We start from the raw sequence: 19,775 nt of genomic DNA on the forward strand, positions 1-19,775 counted from the left end.
TCATGCCTGTAATCCTAGCACTTTGGGAGGCCAAGGCAGGTGGATTGCTTGAGCTCAGGAGTTCGAGACCAGCCTGGGCAACATGGTGAAACCCCGTCTCTACTAAAATAGAAAAAAAAAAATTAGCCGGGCATGATGGCACACTCCTGTAATCCCAGCTACTAGGGAGGCTGAGGCAGGAGAATCACTTGAACCTGGGAGGCAGAGGTTGCAGTGAGCCAAGATCGTGCCATTGCACTCCAGCCTGGGTGACAGAGCGAGACCCCGTCTTAAAAAATAAATAAATAAATAAATAAATAAATAAATAAAATTAGCTGGGCATGGTGGCAGGCGCCTGTAGTCCCAGCTACTCGGGAGGCTGAGGCAGGAGAATGGCGTGAACCCAGGAGGCAGAGCTTGCAGTGAGCCGAGATCGCGCCACTGCACTGCAGCCTGGGTGACAGAGCGAGACTCCGTCTCAAAAAAATAAAAAACACCACAAAAAAAATTAGGCCAGGCACGGGGGCTCCCACCTGTAATCCTGGTACTTTGGGAGGCTGAGGTGGGTGGATCACCTGAGGTCAGGAGTTCGAGCCAGCCTGGCCAACGTGGTGAAACCTCTTCTCTACTAAAAATAAAAAAATTAGCCCTGCTTGGCCGGGTGTGGTGGCTCACGCCTGTAATCCCAGCACTTTGGGAGGCCAAGGCAGGCAGATCATGAGGTCAGGAGTTCAAGACCAGCCTGAGCAACATGGTGAAACCTGGTCTCTACTAAAAATACAAAAAATTAAGCATGGTGGCACATGCCTGTAATCCCAGCTACTCGGGAGTCTGAGGCAGGAGAATCGCTTGAACCCAGGAGGCAGAGGTTGCAGTGAGCCAAGATTGCACCATTGCACTCCAGCCTGGGCAACAGAGCGAGACTCCACCTCAAAAAAAAAAAAATAGCCCTGCATGATGGTGAGTGCCTGTAATCCCAGCTACCTGGAGGATGAGGCAGGAAAATCACTTGAACCCTGGAGGCAGAAGCTGCAGTGATCCGAGATCACGCCACTGCACTCCAGCCTGGGCGACAGAGGAAGACTCTGTCTCAAAAAAAAAAAAAAAAAAAAAAAAAAACTAGGCCAGGCGTGGTGGCCCATGCCTGTAATCCCAGCACTTTTGGGAGGCCAAGGTGGGTGGATCACTTGAGGTCAGGAGTTCGAGTTCGAGACCAGCCTGACCAACATGGTGACCCTGTCTCTACTAAAAATACAAAAATTAGCCGGGCATGGTGGTGCATGCCTTTAATCACAGCTACTCAGGAGGCTGAGGCAGGAGAATAACTTGAACCTGGGAGGCGGAGATTGCAGTGAGCTGATGTTGCTCCACTGCACTCCAGCCTGGCCACAGAGTAAGGCTCTGTCTCAAAAAAAAAACACAAAAACTAGCCAGGTGAGGTGGTGGGTGTCTATACTCCCAGCTACTTGTGAGGCTGAGGCAGAATCATTTGAACCCCGGGTAGCGAAGGTTGCAGTGAGCCAACATCATGCCATTGCACTCCAGCCTGGGCAAAAAAGCAAGACTCTGTCTCAAATAAAAAGTTAAAATTTATCAAAATTTACAAACACAAACTATACATGACACCATTCTCAGTTATGAGAAATGTAAACAAAGACATACAGCATTAATCATAAAATTAACTGTAATAGGCCGGGCATGGTAGTTTATGCCTGTAATTCCAGGACTTTGGGAGGCCAAGGCAGGCGGATCACCTGAGGTTGGGAGTTGGAGACCAACCTGACCAACATGGAGAAACCCCTTCTCTACTAAAAATACAAAATTAGCCCGGCGTAGTGGCGCATGCCCGTAATCCCAGGTACTCGGGAGGCTGAGGCAGGAGAATCACTTGAATCCAGGAGGCGGAGGTTGCAGTGAGCCGAGATCGCACCATCTCACTCCAGCGTGGACAACAAGAGCGAAACTCTGTCTCAAAAAAAAAAAAAAACTGTAATACATACTGTACTACTGTAATAATTTCATAGCCACCTCTTGTTGTTATTGCAATGAAGAAAGTGTTGCCAGAATCCACTTCAAAGCCATATGACACTAATCATCTCCAAGTGAGCAGTTTACTGGAATCTCTCCAGTAAATTACGTATCACAGTACAAAGTGATCTCTTGAAGTTCTTGCGTTATTTCTCGTTTTTACTACGATTCCATAAACCTTGAATGACCCTATGAGACCTATATGAAGTGCCATTAGTGATGTTAGAAGGGCTTCCAAGAACAAGAGAAAAGTCATGGCATTACAAGAAAACAAAAAGTTGAACTGCTTGATATGTACCATAGATTGGGGTCTGCAGCTGTGGTTGCCCACCCTTTCAAGATAAATGGGCCAGGCACGGTGGCTCGCACCTATAATCCCAGCACTTTGGGAGGCCGAGGCAGGCGGATCATGGGGTCAGGAGTTCGAGACCAGCCTGGCCGACATGGTGAAACCCTGTCTCTACTAAAAATACAAAAAATTAGGAGCGGTGGCGGGTGCCTGTAATCCTAGCTACTCCGGAGGCTGAGGCAGGATAATTGCTTGAACCTGGGAGGTGGAGGTTGCAGTGAGCCGAATCACGCCATTGCATTGCAGCCTGAGCGAGAGACTGAGACTCCGTCTCAAAAGAAGAAAGATAAATGAATCTAGCGTAAGGACTTGAAAAAAGAAAAGGAATTTTGCAAAGCCATCACCGTAGCTGTGCCAGCAAGTGTGAAAACTTAGTACTTTTTCCAAGGTATCTTTTTATCTCATATTGAAAATGCAGGGTTTTTTTTGTTTTTGTTTTGTTTTGTTTTGTTTTTGAGACAGAGTCTTGCTCTGTCGCCAGGCTGGAGTGCGGTGGCACGATCTTGGCTCACTGCAACCTCTGCCTCCCGGGTTTAAGCAATTCCCCGACGTCAGCCTCCCGAGTAGCTGGGACTACCACCGCACCCGGCTAATTTTTTGCATTTTAGTAGAGACGGGGTTTCACCATGTTGGCCAGGATGGTCACAATCTCCTGAACTCGTGATCTGCCTGCCTTGGCCTCCCAACGTGCTGGGATTACAGGTGTGAGCCACCATGCCTGGCCGAAAATGCAGTTTTTATGTGGATGCAGGATTGCCTTAAAAAAGCATACATGTCCAGGCGTGGTGGCTCACGCCTGTAATCCCAACACTTTGGGAGGCCGAGGTGGGTAGATCACCTGAGGTCAGGAGATTGTGACCAGCCTGGCCAGCATGACGAAACACTGTCTCTACTAAAAATGCAAAAATTAGCTGGGCATGGTGGTAGGTACCTGTAATCCCAGCTACTCGGAAGGCTAAGGCAGGGAGAGTTGCTTGAGCCTGGGAGGCAGAGCTTACAGTGAGCCGAGATCGCACCACTGCACTCCAGTCTGGGCAACAAAGAGAGACTCCGTCTGAAAAAAAAAAAAGAAAGGCCGGCTCAATGGCTCACGCCTGTAATCCCAGCACTTTGGGAGGCCGAGGCAGGCGATCACCTGAAGTCAGTAGTTCAAGACCAGCCTGGTCAACATGGTGAAACCTGTCTCTATTAAAAACACAAAAAAAATAGCCAGGCGTGGTAGCGGGTGCCTGTAGTCTCAGCTCTTCAGGAAGCTAAGGCAGGAGAAATCGCTTGAACCCAGGAGGTGGAGGCTGCAGTGAGCCGAGATCACGCCACTGCACTCCAGCCTCAGCGGCAGAGTGAAACTCAGTCTCAAAAAAAAAAAACAAAGAAAAAGAAAAAATCAAGGTAAAAGGAGAAGCTTCTGCCAACCAAGAGGCAGTAGACAAGTTCCCAGATGCTATTAAGAAAATCATTAGCAGCCGGACGCAGTGGCTCATGCCTGTAATCCCAGGCATGCCTCCCACTTTGGGAGGCAGAGGCATGTAAATCATCTGAGGTCAGGAGTTCAAGAGCAGCCTGGCAAACATGGTGAAACCCCGCCTCTACTAAAAATACAAAAATTAGCAGACCCTGGTGGCCCGGAGGTTGCAGTGAGGCGAGATCATGCCATTGCACTCTAGCCTGGGCTACAAGAGCAAGATGCCATCTCAAAAAAAAAAAAAAAAAATTAGCTGGTCGTGGTGGTGTGACCCTGTAATCCCAGCTACTCGGGAGGCTGAGGCAGGAGAATCGCTTGAACCCAGGAGGTAGGGTTGCAGCGAGCCGAGATCGTGCCACTGCACTCCAGCCTGGTTGACGGAATGAGACTCTGACTCAAAAAAGAAAGAATAAAAGTGAAGTAAGCCAGACACAAATGGACATATATTTTATGATTCCACTAGTATGAGGAACCTGGAATAGACAAATTCATACAGGCAGAAAGTAGAATATTGGTTATTAGGGGTTGGAGGGAGGATGGAATAGAGTTTTTCTTTAATAGGATCAGTTATTCTGTCTGGAAGGATGAAAAAGATGTGGAGATGGATGGATACTGGTGATGATTGTACAACAATGTGAATGTACTTTGATGTCACTGAACTGTCCAGACCACTTAAAATGGTTTAAAAGGTAAATATTATGGTATATGCATTTTACCACAATTTTTCAAAAAAAAAATTAGTCATATGTGTATCTATTTCTACACTCTATTACGTTGTTCTACATTTATTTTGTGTAGCTAGTATCACATTGTCCTGATTACATTTACAGTAAGTCTTGAAATTAGATAAATCCTCCAATTTTTTTTTAGTTTTTTTTTTTGAGACGGAGTCTTGGTGTGTCGCCCAAGATGGACTGCAGTGGCGTGATCTCGGCTCACTGCAACCTCTGCCTCCCGGGTTCATGCCATTCTCCTGCCTCAGCCTCCCGAGTAGCTGGGACTACAGGCACCCACCACCATGCCCGGCTATTTTTTCTATTTTTAGAAGAGATGGGGTTTCACCGTGTTAGCCAGGATGGTCCCAATCTTCTGATCTCGTGATCCACCTGCCTCAGCCTCCCAAAGTGCTGGGATTACAGGCGTGAGCCACCATGCCTGGCCTTAGGTTTTGTCTTTCCATAGCAATTTGTGAATTATCTTGGCATTTTCTCAAAAAAAAGAAAAAAAAAAAAAACTCTGTTGGTACTTGAGATTGTGTTAGATCTATAGATCAGTTTGGGGGAAAGTTGCAATCACCAACTTTTTTTTTTTTTTTTTTTTTAAGACACAGAATCTTCCTCTGTTGCCCAGGCTGGAGTGCAATGGCTTACTGTCAGCCTTGACCTCCTAGGTTTAAGCAGTCTTCCCACTTTAGCCTCTTCAGTAGCTGGGACTACAAGTGTAAGCCATCACACCTGGCTAGTTTTTTAAAATTTTTTGCAAAGATGGGGTCTGACTATGTTGCCTCGGTTGGTCTCCAACCTCTGGGCTCAAGTGATCCTCCTGCCTCAGCCTCCCAAAGTGCTGGGATTACAGGTGAAAGCTGCCAAGCCTGGACAGAAATTGCCATCTTAATGACATTCAGTGTTTAATTCCATGGACACCCATGGACATGGTATGTCACTGCATTTATTTTAGGTTATCTTTGTTTTTTGTTTTTTGTTTTTTTTTAATGGAGCCTTGCTCTGTCACCTAGGCTAAAGTGCAGTAGTGCGATCTTGGCTCACTGCATCCTCCACCTCCCGGGCTCAAGTGATTCTCCTGCCTCAGCCTCCCGAGTAGCTGAGGTTACAGGTGCCTGGCACCATACCTGGCTAATTTTTATATTTTAGTAGAGATGGAGTTTCACCATGTTGGCCAGGCTGGTCTCAAACTCCTGACCTCAAGTGATCCACCTACTTCGGCCTCCCAAAGTGCTGGCCACCACACCTGGCCTTTTTTTAAAAAAATTCATTGTTTTGTTTATACTCTTATGTACTGCATGTATTTGGTTAGATTTATATTTTGGTTTTCTTTTAAATTTGTACTTTATTTATACATTTATAAAGAAATTATATTTCTGTATTATTTTGATTTATATCTAAGCATTTAATGCTTTTCTTGTTTTTTTGTTTTTTTGTTTTTTTGTGTTTTTTTGAGATGGAGTCTCATTCTGTTGCCCAGGCTGGAGTTTTTTTTTTTTTGAGATGGAGTCTCATTCTGTTGCCCAGCCAAGATGGAACCATCTTGGCTCAATTCAACCTCCACCTCCTGGGTTCAAGCGATTCTCCTGCCTCAGCTTCCTGAGAAGCTGGGACTACAGGTGTGTGCTACCACACCCAGCTAATTTTTGTATTTTGTATTTTAAGTAGAGACGGGGTTTCACCATGTTCACCAGGCTGGTCTCAAACTCCTGACCTTAGGTGATCCGCCCGCCTCATCCTCCCACAGTGTTGGGATTATAGGAGTGAGTCACCCTGCCTGGCTACTTTTCTACTGTTTAAGTAGCATTGTTTAATTTTGATTTCAGTTTTCTCATTGATAGAACATACAAATACAGTTGAATTTGACCTTGGATTCTGCAACATTGTTGTGTATTTCACTAATTGTAGTACTTTCTCTTTTGTAGAGTCTTTGGGTGTTTTTATATAGACAATCACACAATGTGTGAGTAGAGATAGTTTGTAATTCTTCCTTTTCAATATTGTTTTCTTTTTCTGGCCTTTTTGCACTGGCTAGGACCTCTGTTATGATACTGAACATATATGATGAAAGCATATGTTTGCCTTGTCCTTAATAATAAGGAAACTTTATACAATTTAACCTGTACATATGAGGCAAATCAAATATCTGGGAAACTTCCTGCCTGGTCATTGCCAGTACATTTGCTTATGTTTATTTTATAGACAATTTCCAGAGTTTTTAGTTGTACTTAGTAAAATGAGAGGTAGATATGCATCTGTTCGATTTTTGTGTGGAACAAGAATCACCTGTATTATTTTTTAAGTAAAATGCTTTGTTTAAAAATATGGAACACTTCACAAGTTTGCATATCATTCTTGCACCAGGGCCATGCTCATCTCTGTATTGTTCCAATTTTAGTATATGTGCTGCTGAATCAAGCACATCTTTTTTTTTTTAATGTTTTTGTTTGATTTTGATTTCTATTTTGAGAAGCTTCCCCTTTGCCTCTCCTTTTAACACTGTTTGATGTCATTACATTGTCTTCTGGTTTGCACTGTTTTGGATATGAGATCTAAACTTTTTTATTTTTTATTTTTTTTTAAGAAACGGGTCTTGCTATGTTGCCCAGGCTGGTCTTGAACTCCTGGGCTCAAGCAATCCTCCTGCGTCGGCCACACAAAGTGCTGGGATTATAGGCATGAGCCACTGTGCTCGGCCCCTTTTTATAACGTGTGTTTTCTCTTTAGCTGCTGCTTTTTTGTTTATTTAATTAATTAATTAATTTATTTATTTATTTGCCCTCCCAGGCTGGAGTGCAGTGGTGCGGTCTCAGCTCACTGCAAGCTCTCGGGTTCACACCATTCTCCTGCCTCAGCCTCCCGAGTAGCTGGGACTACAGGCACCCACCACCACGCCTGGCTAATTTCTTTTTTATTTTTAGTAGAGTCGGGGTTTTGCCGTGTTAGCCAGGATGGTCACAATCTCCTGACCTCGTGATCCACCCACCTCGGCCTCCCAAAGTGCTGGGATTACAGGCGTGAGCCACTGCGCCCAGCCTCTTTAGCTTCTTTTGTTTTCTTCATCAGTAGTTTTTAACAAGTTTATTAGGATATACTAGACCTTGTTTTATTTATCCTGCCTATGGTTTGCTTACTTTCTTCTAACTCTGAGGTTATGCTTTTTATCATTTTGGGAAACTTTTTAGCCATAATTCTCAATTTTTTTCATTGTGAATTTTTTATTTTGTGAATGTTACATCATTGTATATCTGGTTTTTGTTGTTTTCCTTTACAAGTGTCCAGTTGTTTTAGTAGTAAGTTTTCTCCTTTCCCGGGATTCTAAGATTCTGTTAGCATTATATTCTTTACATAATTTATTCTTATCTTTAATCTCTATCAGTTTGTGTTGTTTCTATTGCTGTCTTCAAGTTCACTGATCTCCAGTGCCTTATTTGCTGTTAAGTACTCTCCAGTTTTTCATTTCAGATTTCGTATTTATCAATTCTCAATATTCCTTTTGTTGTTGTTAAGTCTTCTCTTCCTCTCCTCATTATCTTTGTATTTTCTTCTAAATTCCTGATTTATGCTTGTAGAGTAGTATTTTAAAGTTATTTTCTTTTCTATCTTTGTGATTTCTATTTCTGTTGCTGTTTCTACTGAATGATTTTTTCCCCTGGGTCACATTTTCCTGCATTTTGGCATATGTAGGAATTTATTATTGGATGCAAGACATTGTGATGTCGCATTATTGTATGTCTGGTTTTTGTTGGTTTCCTTTACAAATATTCAATTTTATTTTGGTAAGCAGTTAAGTTACTTATGGATCAGTTTGGATTCTCATATTGTTTTTAAACTTAGCTAAGGCTAGTCTTTTTTTTTTTTTTGAGACGGAGTTTTGCTCTTGTCACCCAGGCTGGAGTGCAATGGCGCTATCTGGGCTCACCACAACCTCCGCCTCCCAGGTTCAAGCGATTCCCCTGCCTCAGCCTCCCGAGTAGCTGGGACTACAGGCTTGCACCACCACACCCACCTAATTTTGTATTTTTAGTAGAGACGGGGTTTCTCCATGTTGGTCAGGCTGGTCTTGAACTCCCGACCTCAGGTGATCCGCCTGTCTCGGCCTCCCAAAGTGCTGGGATTACAGGCGTGAGCCACTGCGCCCCACCAGTGAAGGCTAGCCTTTCTTTCAGGATAATTAAGCCCTCTAACAGTGGATAACGTTACCCTCTGGGCTTGCTGTTTAATGTCCCCTATTGTTGAACAATGTCTTTCTACTTTGCCTAATGGAATGAGTATCTGCCATCATGTGTGAGTTGTGTGAATTGCTCAGGTTACAGTTTTCTGGTAGTTCCTTGTTCAGCCATATGGAATTTCACCCTTCACATGCACAACGTAGTGTTTAGCAGTATACTAAAAGAGACACCCATAGTTAGATTTCTAGATTTATAATTCTCCATAGCTTTTTCCATTCTGATACTCATTTCCACAAATTCCAGCTATCTCAGTCCCTCTGTACTCTGATATATCCCTTTTCAGCTCATCAGTTTGGCCATTCTCTGCTTGGTTTCTACTTCTGCACCACAGTCATTCTTAGAAAGGCAAGGTGGAGGCTGGGCGTGATGGCTCACGCCTGTAATCCCAACACTTTGGGAAGCTGAGGTGGGCAGATCACCTGAGATCAGGAGTTCAAGACCATCCTGGACAGCATGGTGAAACCCTGTCTGTACTAAAAATACAAAAAAAAATAAGCTGGGTGTGGTGGCACATGCCTGGAATCCCAGCTACTCAGGAGGCTGAGGTAGCAGAATCTCTTGAACCCAGGAGGTGGAGGTTGCAGTGAGCCCAGATCACACCACTGCACTCCAGCCTGGGAGACAGAGCAAGACTCTGTCTCAAAAAAGAAAAAAAAAAAAAAAGAAAGGAAAAGGAAAGAAAAGAAAAGGAAGGAAGGAGGGAACGTGGGTGGGAGGGAAGGAAGGAAAGGAAGGAAAGGCAAGGCAAGGTGGGGCTGGGCACAGTGGCTCATGCCTGTAATCCCAGCACTTTGGGTGGGTGGATTACCTGATGTTAGGAGTTTGAGACCAGCCTGGCCAACATGATGAAACTAAAAACCGTCTCTACTAAAAATACAAAAATTATCCAGATGTGGTTACAGGCGCCTGTAATCCCAGCTGTTCAGGAGGCTGAGGCAGGAGAATCGCTTGAACCCAGGAAGCAGAAGTTGCAGTGAGATGAGATCATGCCACTGCACTCCAGCCTGGGCAACAGAGCGAGACTCCATCTCAAAAAACAAAAAAAGATAAAAGAAAGGCAAGGTGGTTGTGTGACTCACCGCATTTTTTTCAGATTTCTCAGGGATAACAGTGCTGCATTAACTGTTGTCCAGTATCTGATAATAATTGTCTTTTAAAATTTTCTCATGCCGGGCACGGTGGCTCATGCCTATAATCCAGCACTTGGGAGGCCGAGGCAGGTGGATTACTTGAGGTCAAGAGTTGAAGACCAGCCTAGCCAACATGGCAAAACCCCGTCTCTACTAAAAATACAAAACTGGTGGCATGCCCCTGTAATATCAGCTACTCAGGAGGCTGAGGCAGGAGAATTGCTTGAACCCAGAAAGCGGAGGTTGCCTTGAGCCAAGATTGTGCCCCTGCACTCCAGCCTGGGTGACAGAGAAAGATTCCGACTCAAAAAATAAAATAAAATAAAATTTTCTCTAAGTATCTAGTAGACTACCATATTTCTATTACTTCTTGTCAGGAGAAGTCTGGTACCAGTTATTTAAACATGGCCAGATAAGGAAGTCCCCATACCTCTTTTTTTAATTGCTATGGTTTTTTTTTTAAGTAGACAATTATTTGTAGGAAAACTTTTTTTTCACAATAAAATTATCTTTAAACTTCTCTTTCTAGCTTTAATGAAGCACCAGTTGAGATTCCCAGTCCTTCTGAAACCCCAGCTAAACCTTCTGAACCTGAAAGTACCTTGCAGCCTGTGCTTTCTCTCATCCCAAGGGAAAAGAAGCCCCCACGTCCCCCAAAGAAGAAGTATCAGAAAGCAGGGCTGTATTCTGACGTTTACAAAACTACAGAGTAAGTAGTAGTACCTATTAGCTAACATCCCTTTTTCTTCCACATTTGGAAAAATACTTTGACTATCAAAAAACAATATAGATTCTTTTGTGTTTCATAAGCGTGATGATTGTGTTTTTGCGCTCATGTATGAGGTACGCCTCCCTCAAACTTTGTGTCAAGGTCAATACATTACCCTTTCTGATGTGGGGGGAAATCAGTACAAAAGTAATATGCACAAATATCAGTGTTCACTGTACTACTGTACTGTCTTATGTTGTATGAGACTAATTGTCTTTCTGATCGTTATCTTCTCTCTGCCTTTCTAGATTGAGATTCTAATGATGCTTTTCTTTTCTTGTTTTGTTTTTTTTTTTTTTTTTGAGACGGAGTCTCGCCCTGTCGCCCAGGCTGGAGTGCAGTGGTGCGATCTTGGCTCACTGCAAACTCTGCCTCCGGGGTTCACGCCATTCTCCTACCTCAGCCTCCCGAGTAGCTGGGACTACAGGGCCCGCCACCACGCCCAGCTAATTTTGTGTATTTTTAGTAGAGACGGGGTTTCACCATGTTAGCCAGGATGGTCTAGATCTCCTGATCTCGTGATCCACCTGCCTCGGCCTCCCAAAGTGCTGGGATTACAGGCGTGAACCACCGTGCCTGGCCCTAATGATGCTTTTCTTATTAACTTAAGCAATAAATGGCTCTGTGTAACTAAAATGATATTGGTGACTTCATTTTTTATATTGGTGACTTCATTTTTCACTGATTGGATGCTGTGTTCCATGAGCTTTGTCAGATGAATAAAATATTTGCCTTGCTTTTAAGAACTTTATATTATCTTGGCAGAGTACAATTTAATAAGCACTCTAATTGAGAATTTTTAAAGCATCAAAGGGATAGCAAATTATCATCAATTAAGAAATATTTTCTGGTTGAGTTAGGATTTAGAGGTATGGTAGTAGTTTACCAGATGGAGAAGGATATTCCAGTCAGAACAGCATGTAAAAAGGATACAAAGATTTTTCATATATCAAAACAACTTGAAAGTTTAGGGCTTCTGAAATGTAGTGGCCCTGTGGTAAATAAGCATTATATGATAAGGAACATATAACCATGGACTTTGAGATATTTAGTTAACTTGAAGATATTTGGTTTTGGATGGGAGTGGTGGCTCACACCTATAATCCCAACACTTTGGGAGGCCAGGGCGGGTGGATCACCTGAGGTTGGGAGTTTGAGACCAGCCTGACCAACATGGAGAAACCCCGTTTCTACTAAAAATACAAAATTAGCCGAGTGTGGTGGCACATGCCTGTAATCCCAGCTACTTGGGAGGCTGAGGCAGGAGAGTCGCTTGAACCTGGGAGGCGGAGGTTGCAGTGAGCCGAGATCACGCCATTGACTCCAGCCTGGGCAGCAAGAGCGAAACTCCATCTCAAAAAAAAAAGAAATTTTTTTAATGCTATTTTGCTATAGGAAATAAAAAATGAGTTTGGGGGATGGATGTGAAAGGTATAGGTTTGTTTAAGATAACTCCAGCAGCAGGGTGGAAAATAAATGGAATGAATTACTAGTGGCAAAAACTCTCACCTCACAGTTTCTGTCAAAAAGTCATGAATATCTGAATTTAGACAAAGAGAAGAATAAGATTGAAAGAGGAAACCTTAGATTTTAGAGGTACGTCTCATTTGGTGGTGTTAAAGTAATTGACATGTAAACCATACCACTTTATTTTGCATTTAAAAGATTTTTATTGATTTGTCACTGAGGTAGATATCACAAAATTTTTATACTCTGAACGTGCTTCTTAGGTCATGAAAACATTTTACTAATGAAGCTTAAGTTTAGCTAATTATAATAATAAATCATCTCAAATAACCAAGACTTTAAAAAGATAGGCACTTAACTATTTTTTTTAATTTAAGAGAAGTTGTGAAGTATGTAGTTCAAAGTTCATAATGGTACCTTCACAATGTCTTCAGGGACCTAGGCTCCTTTTTCTCCCTTCTATCTCAGCACTAATTATGCATTCCTAAGATTCCCTCATGTTCCAAGATAGTTACTAGAGTCCAGCCATTTGATGTTTGTTACAGACAGAAAAGAGGAGGAAAAGCATGCTCCTTCTTTGTTTTTTGTTTTCTGGTTTGTTTGTTTGTTTGTTGGGATGGAGTTTCACTCTTGTTGCCCAGGCTGGAGTGCAATGGCACGATCTCGGCTCACTGCAACCTCTGCCTTCTGGGTTCAAGCGATTCTCCTGCCTCAGCCTCCCAAGTAGCTGGGATTACAGGCACCCACCACCGTGCCCAGCTAATTGTTTGTAATTTTAGTAGATATGGGCTTTCACCATGTTGGCCAGACTGGTCTTGAATTCCTGACCTCAGGTGATCCGCCCTCCTCTGCCTCCCAGAGTGCTAGGATTACAGGCGTGAGCCACCGTGCCTGGCCCATGCTCCTTCTTTGTAAGAAAATTTCAAACCCGCATTTATATAAATTGGCTAGAATTTAAATTGCATAGCCACACTTTAGCCATAAGACAGGTTGCGGAAATAATGGTCATTACTCTAGGTGTTAATAGCTGTTAAGGAAAAAAAAAATCAACATTCTGTCAGTAGAAATGAGAAAGTAGAAATACACTTTGGGACACATCTAATTCAGTCATAATTTTGGAACAGAGTCTGCTAAATAGAGCAGAAATATAATTATCAACTTTTCTGCTAAATAAAATTCAAGTTTTATTTCTTGCTTAGGGAAAACCTCTCAGACTGTGTTTTTCCTCTGCTGTCACATCACAATAATCATCAACAAAGAAGTCTGTAAGAGCAAACTGCTGGTTTTAAAAAAAACATTTTTTTCAATAAAATTAAAAAAAAAAAAAACACAGAAGACTTCTGTAACCAAAGGTATGAGGGTTTTCCCATACACCAAGCAATAGGCAGCAGCTGGGTGTCCTCAATTCAATTCTGTCACTGTTTTCCTGGATATAGGGTCAGATCCTATAGGTTGGGTGCTCAGTTCCCAAGACTGCCACCCTCCCTTTAGACCAGTCACAACTCTGGCTCTCTAGAACTTCTGACCAACCAGCTTCAAGTTGGGGTTTCCACAACCCCCTCTTTGGGTTTGATTAATTTGCTGGAATGGCTCACAAAACTCAAGGAAACATGTACTTCCATTTACTGGTTTGTTATAAAGGATATTACAGACGCTATAGATGAAGACATATACTGGGGAAGGAGCATAGAGCTTTCATTCCCTCCTTGGGCGCACTACCCTCCAGGAACCTCCACATGTTCAGCTATCCAGAAACTCTCTGAACCTTTCTTTTTGAGTTTTGTTTTTTGTGGTTTTGTTGGTTTTTTTGAGATGGGGTTTCGCTCTTGTCAACCAGGCTGGAGTGCAATGGTATGATCTTGGCTCACTGCAGGCTCTGCCTCCTAGGTTCAAGTGATTCTCCTGCCTCAGCCTCCAGAGTAGCTGGGATTACAGGCACCTGTCACCACACCCAGCTAAATTTTTTTTTTTTTTTTTTGTGACGGAGTCGTGCTCTGTTGCCCAAGCTGGGGTGCAGTGGCAAGATCTTGGCTCACTGCAACCTCCACCTCCTGGGTTCAAGCAGTTCTCCTGCCTCAGCCTCCTGAGTAGCTGGGACTACAGGCACACACCGCCATGCCCGGCCAATTTTTTGTATTTTAGTAGAGACGGGGTTTCACCGTGTTGCCCAGTCTGGTTGCGAAATCCTGAGCTCAGGCAGTCCGCCCACCTCAGCCTCCCAAAGTGCTGGGATTACAGGAGTGAGCCACAGCGCCCGGCCTCTTTTTGAGTTTTTATGGAAGCTTCATAGGCGTCAATGACAGCCATGTAGAAATGTGATTGAACAAAATGTAGAGGATGTAAACCCAGCATGTCCTGTCTAGACTTCTTGGCCTCTCTGTGTCACATTCCTTTCTCTAGGGTATGGGGCAGGACCCTCTCTGGAGTGAGGGTTTTCTTGGCCCACAATCAGATTAGAGTCCTGCCTTAGGTAGGTGAAAGGAAGACAGGAGAAGGTCAAAGAGAGATTCTATCTCCTGAGGCCCACTCCTGAGACTTAAAGTGCCCCAACATTATAACAGGGACTATGGGAGTTAAGAGCCAGGAACCACGGATGAAAACATATTTATTTATTTATTTATTTATATTCATATTTATATTTATATATATTATAAGACCACACTTCTGTTTTTTACTTTTGTGCTTTTTCTTGATTAAAGATTTAAAAATGGAAGATTCTGATCTTTTGATGTAATTTGATTTCACATCAAATTATACAACCGTATCAGTGATTTGTAAGTGTCTCTGGTCATACAAAAGATTTGACCTGAAAATGGACTGAAATATCACTTTATGTATGTTAGAACTAGCTCTTCCTCTCACAGAAATAAGTAGGAAGAAAATGGTTTATTCTTTAAGCATTTTTAAGAACATTGATCAGTTTAGTACATGTATGCATTCTTGAAAGATGTGAAGCCAGGATATTATTGTGGGCTGGCTATTTTGTTGTTAGCAGTTTCATTAATAAACTTATGTTTAGAGCAGTTTCAGTTTCACAGCAAAATTGAGTGGAAAGTACAGAGTTTTCATATACACCCTGTTCTTCATACACACAACCTGCCCACTGTTACACCACACCATTGTGATACATGTGTTATGATCCATGTACCTACATTGATATACCATTATTACCCAAAGTCCGTAGTTACTTTAGGGTTCACTCTTGGTGAAATACATTCTATGGGTTTTGACAAATGTATACTGACATGTATCTACTATTGTAATATCATACAATAGAATAAAAATAAAGGGGCCAGTTGCGATTGCTCACGCCTGTAATCCCATCACTTTAGGCGGCTGGAGCTGGAGGATTGCTTGAGCCCAGGAGTTCAAGACCAACCTGGGCAACATAGCAAGACCTTGTCTCTACTAAAAATTTAAGAATTCAGGCCAGACGCAGTGGCTCAGGCCTGTAATCCTGTATATCATTCTTGGTGATATACATTCTATGGGTTTCGACAAATGTATACTGACATGTATCTACTATTGTAATATCATACAATAGAATAAAAATAAAGGGGCCAGGTGCGGTTGCTCATGCCTGTAATCCCAGCACTTTAGGCGGCTGGAGCTGGAGGATTTCTTGAGGCCACTTTGGAAGGCCAAGGCAGGCAGACTACTTGAGGTCAGGAGTTCAAGACCAGTCAGGCCAACATGACACAACCCTGTCTCTGCTAAAAATACAAAAATTAGCTGGGCACGGTGGCAGGCACCTGTAATCGCAGCTACTTGGGAGGCTGAGGCAGAAGAATCCTTTGACCTCCGGAGGCAGAGGTTGCAGTGAGCCGAGATCGCACCATTGCACTCCAGCCTGGGTGACAGAGCAAAACTCTGTCTCAGAAATAAATAAGTAAATAAAATAAAAATCCAGCAGGTGTGGTGGCGCACAGCTGCAGTCCCAGCTGCTTGTGAGACTGAAGTGAGCAGATCACTTGAGTCCAGGGGTCCGAGGCTGCAGTGAGTTGTGTTCATGACACTACACTCCAGCCTAAGTGACAAAGCGTTTTTTTTGAAACCCTGTCTCAAAAAAAGAAAGAGAAAATAATATAAACTTTTTTTTTTTTTCGAGATGGAGTTCAAGCAATTCTCCTGCCTCAGCCTCCCGAGTAGCTGAGATTACAGGTGCCCACCACCATGCCTGGCTAATTTTTGTATTTTTAGCAGAGACGGGGTTTCACCATATTGGCCAGGCTGGTCTCAAACTCCTGACCTCAAGTGATCTGCCCGCCCCAGCTTCCCAAAGTGCTGGGATTACAGGTCTGAGCCACCACGCCTGCCCAAGATCGACCATTTTTTAAGAACTCAGGCTTTTGTTGTCTTTTAGAATGCCCTTCATTTTGGATTTCTTTGATCCTATCTTCATGATTAGATTTAGGTTTAAAAAAATCTTGGCAGAGGCCTGGGAAAGATGGCTTATGCCTGTAATCTCAACATTTTGGGAGGCTGAGGCTGGAGGATCATTTGAGGCCTGGAGTTCAAGACCAGCCTGGGCAACATAGTGAAATCCAGTCTCTACAAAAATAAAAATAAATAAAACTTAAAAATAAAATTTAAAAATCATGGCAGGAATATTGCATATGTGATACTTTATACTTCTTTTTGCATCCCACTTATTGTCCCAGCATTGATGGTGCCATTTTTGATTACTTAGTGAAGGTGGTATCCACCAAATCTTTTCATTGCAAAGATACTACATTTTTTCCCATTGTAATTGGTACATAAACCATGGGTTGATATTTAAGGCTATGGCTTGTTCTCTATCAGTCTTTTTTAATCTAACATTTAATCATCCATTAATGTTTTTTCCCTAAGTTAATAATTACATTGATGGTTGAAAAATGACAATTTTTGCTGGGTGTGGTTGCTCACCCCTGTAATCCGAGAACTGTGGGAGGCAGATCACCTGAGGTCAGGAGTTCAAGAACACCCTGGCCAACATGGTGAAACCCCATCTCTACCAAAAATGCAAAAATTAGCCAGGCCTGGTGAAATACAATCTGTAGTCCCAGCTATTTGGGAGGCTGAGGCAGAAGAATCGCTTGAACCCAGGAAGCAGAGGTTGTAGTGAGCTGAGATTGCGCCACTGAACTCCAGCCTGGGCGACAGAGCAAGACTCCGTCTCAAAAAAAAAAAGAAAGAAAAGAAAATTTTCTAATTCCATTATTTCTTGATTTTTAGCTGACATTTTCTGGTGAAGATGAGCTTCTCTTTTTTTTTTCTCCGTAAACTCTCTGTTTGTTTTGTTTTGTTTTGTTTTTTTGAATACCTTATAGACTCATGAACTTTTTTTGTTTGGGTGGTTTTGTTTGTTTTTCTCCAGAGACAGGTTCTCCCTATGTTGCCCAGGCTTGACTCTAACTCCTGGGCTCAAGAAGTCCTTCTGCCTCAGCCTCCCAAAGTGCTAGGAGGCATAAGCTATCATGCTTGGCATAAAATTGACTATATTATAATCTATTAGCATTTTATAGGAAACTGCTCAAAATTCCCTGATTTTACCACAGGACCCCCTTAAACTGGCCCCTGTTTCCTTTATACATGTCTTCAGATTACTTATCTTTGAGCACTTCCCTGCTTTCTGCTGTTTGGAGTAGTGAGGATTTAGTTTTTTGTTTTGGTTTACTTTTCTGCTGTTGTTTATCAGACTTGTTCTTTCTTTGGCCTGCATCTGGAATCAACTATTTCCCTCAAGGAGCTTTGGTTTCTCTTAGTGAGGATTATTATTTAGAAGTCAAAATCTGAATTTTTCATGTGCTTTTTCTACTAGGGTATTTGTTACTGCTATGATGCCATGCTTCTAGCCCCTTTCAGTACCATGGAATGAAAAAAATGTGCGTACACACAAGTGTATAAATTTTATATTGCTGTTGAAGAAATTATCACAAATTTAGCAGCTTAAATATCATCCATTTATTATCTCACAGATTCCAGTTTAGTCTTGGCTTAGTTGGATCCTCTGTTCTGAGTTTCATAAGCCAGAATCAAGGTACCATCCGAGGCTGGGGCTGTATTCCAGACTCACATGGATGTAGGTAAAACTCATTTCTTTGCAGTTGTGTAACTCATGGTTGGTGGCTTGCTTCTTCAAGTCTTCAACAAAGAGAGTCTGCTTCTTTAAGACTCTGAACTGAGAGCAATCCTAAGCCTTTATTGAGATATTAAGTGTACAGTAATCAGTTTTAAAACATTGTTATTATTCCAGAAAGAAACCCACATCACTAGGCAATCACTCCCTAATTTCCCCACCATTAGGCAACTGTCCATTTAGATATTTAATGTGTGGAATATATGTAATATAAATACAATTTTTTTTTTTTTTACCAGTCCTGGATATTTAGTATCATACAATATGTGTTTTTTTGTGACTTTTTCACTTAGCGTATTGTTTTCAGGTTTCATGCATGTTGTAGTATATATAATTCCTGTCTTTTTTGCCAAATAATATTCCATTGTGCATATGTATACCACATTTTATTTATCCATTCATCAGTTAATGAACATTTGGGTTGTTTCTGCTTTTGGCTATCACAAGTAATGCTGCTATGAACATTTGTGTACAACCATGTTTTTATTTTTTATAGCTGTATGATATTAGATTATATAGATACTTCATAGTCTATCTAACCAGTCTAGTAAGGAAGGGTTGTTCTAATATTTGCTCCTATAGATAATGCCCAGTGAATAAACTTATCCACACATTGTTTGATATTTTGGAGGTATATCTTCAGGGTAAGTTCCTAGAAATTGAATTACTGGGTTAAATAGTAATTGTATATATAATATTGCTAAATTCTGCTTCCATGGGAATTGTATCCTTTTGTAGTCCTAGAAATTTATGAGTCTGTCTTACTTTTCCACAGCCCATCCTATGTTATCAAACGATTATATGTTTATTAATCTAATAGGTGAGGAATTTCAATTTACTTTTTTTTTTTTGAGACAGAGTCTCGCTCTGTCTCCCAGGCTGGAGTGCAGTGGCGCAATCTTGGCTCACTACAACCTCTGCCTCCCGGGTTCAAGCAATTCTCCTGCCTGAGCCTCCCGAGTAGCTGGGACCACAGGTGTGCACCACCACACCTGGCTAATTTTTGTATTCTTAGTAGAGATGGGGTTTCACCATGTTGGCCAGGCTGGTTCAATTCCCCTTTTTTTTGTAAGTAATACTGTCAAGCATCTTTTTATATCTTTGAAGGCCATTTAATTATCTTTTTCTTTTAACTGTCTTTTCATGTGTGTTTCCCCGTTTTCTATCAGTGGAAATTCTATCCTCGATTTTTAAGAGTTCTTTATCTATTAGATTTGCCTTTGTCCGTGATATAAATTGTAGATATATTTTGTCAATTTGTTATTTGACTTTTGTGCTTATTGACCGTGACTATTGTTATGCCAGTAATAATATATTGTTACTGTTCAAACACTGTGTCGATTACTATAGCTTATTTATTTATTTATTTTTTAGAAACAGGGTCTCACTCTAAGGCCCAGCCTGGAGTATAGTGGCACAAACAGCTCACTTCAGCCTCTTTCTCCCAGGCTCAAACCATCCTCCTTCCTCAGCCTCCCGAGTAGCTGGACTATAGGCATTCACCACCACACCCAGC

The 19,775-nt window shown here is 42.1% G+C and overlaps 1 protein-coding gene and 2 non-coding genes across 9 annotated transcripts in view; 2 read left to right on the top strand and 1 right to left on the bottom strand.

Moving 5' to 3' along the window:
- The window catches only part of ASH1L (ASH1 like histone lysine methyltransferase), a 227,669-nt gene that overhangs the window by 136,499 nt on the left and 71,395 nt on the right, over positions 1–19,775 (top strand). For 5 of the 7 annotated variants that reach the window (XM_063604700.1, XM_063604699.1, XM_063604702.1 and 2 more), the window contains one exon: positions 10,432–10,611. The exons of the other annotated variants lie outside the window; for them this stretch is intronic. In XM_063604700.1, coding sequence (XP_063460770.1) covers positions 10,432–10,611 — 180 coding nt within the window. The remainder of the gene's footprint in view (positions 1–10,431; positions 10,612–19,775) is intronic. 7 annotated transcript variants of the gene reach the window in all.
- LOC112438306 (U6 spliceosomal RNA) lies at positions 6,859–6,962 on the bottom strand. Its single transcript, XR_003026762.1, has one exon. It is a non-coding gene; the product is annotated as a U6 spliceosomal RNA (small nuclear RNA).
- LOC112438718 (small nucleolar RNA U13) lies at positions 10,693–10,797 on the top strand. Its single transcript, XR_003027094.1, has one exon. It is a non-coding gene; the product is annotated as a small nucleolar RNA U13 (small nucleolar RNA).

This window comes from Pan paniscus, chromosome 1, assembly GCF_029289425.2.
Source record: "Pan paniscus chromosome 1, NHGRI_mPanPan1-v2.0_pri, whole genome shotgun sequence".
Taxonomy (NCBI): domain Eukaryota; kingdom Metazoa; phylum Chordata; class Mammalia; order Primates; family Hominidae; genus Pan; species Pan paniscus.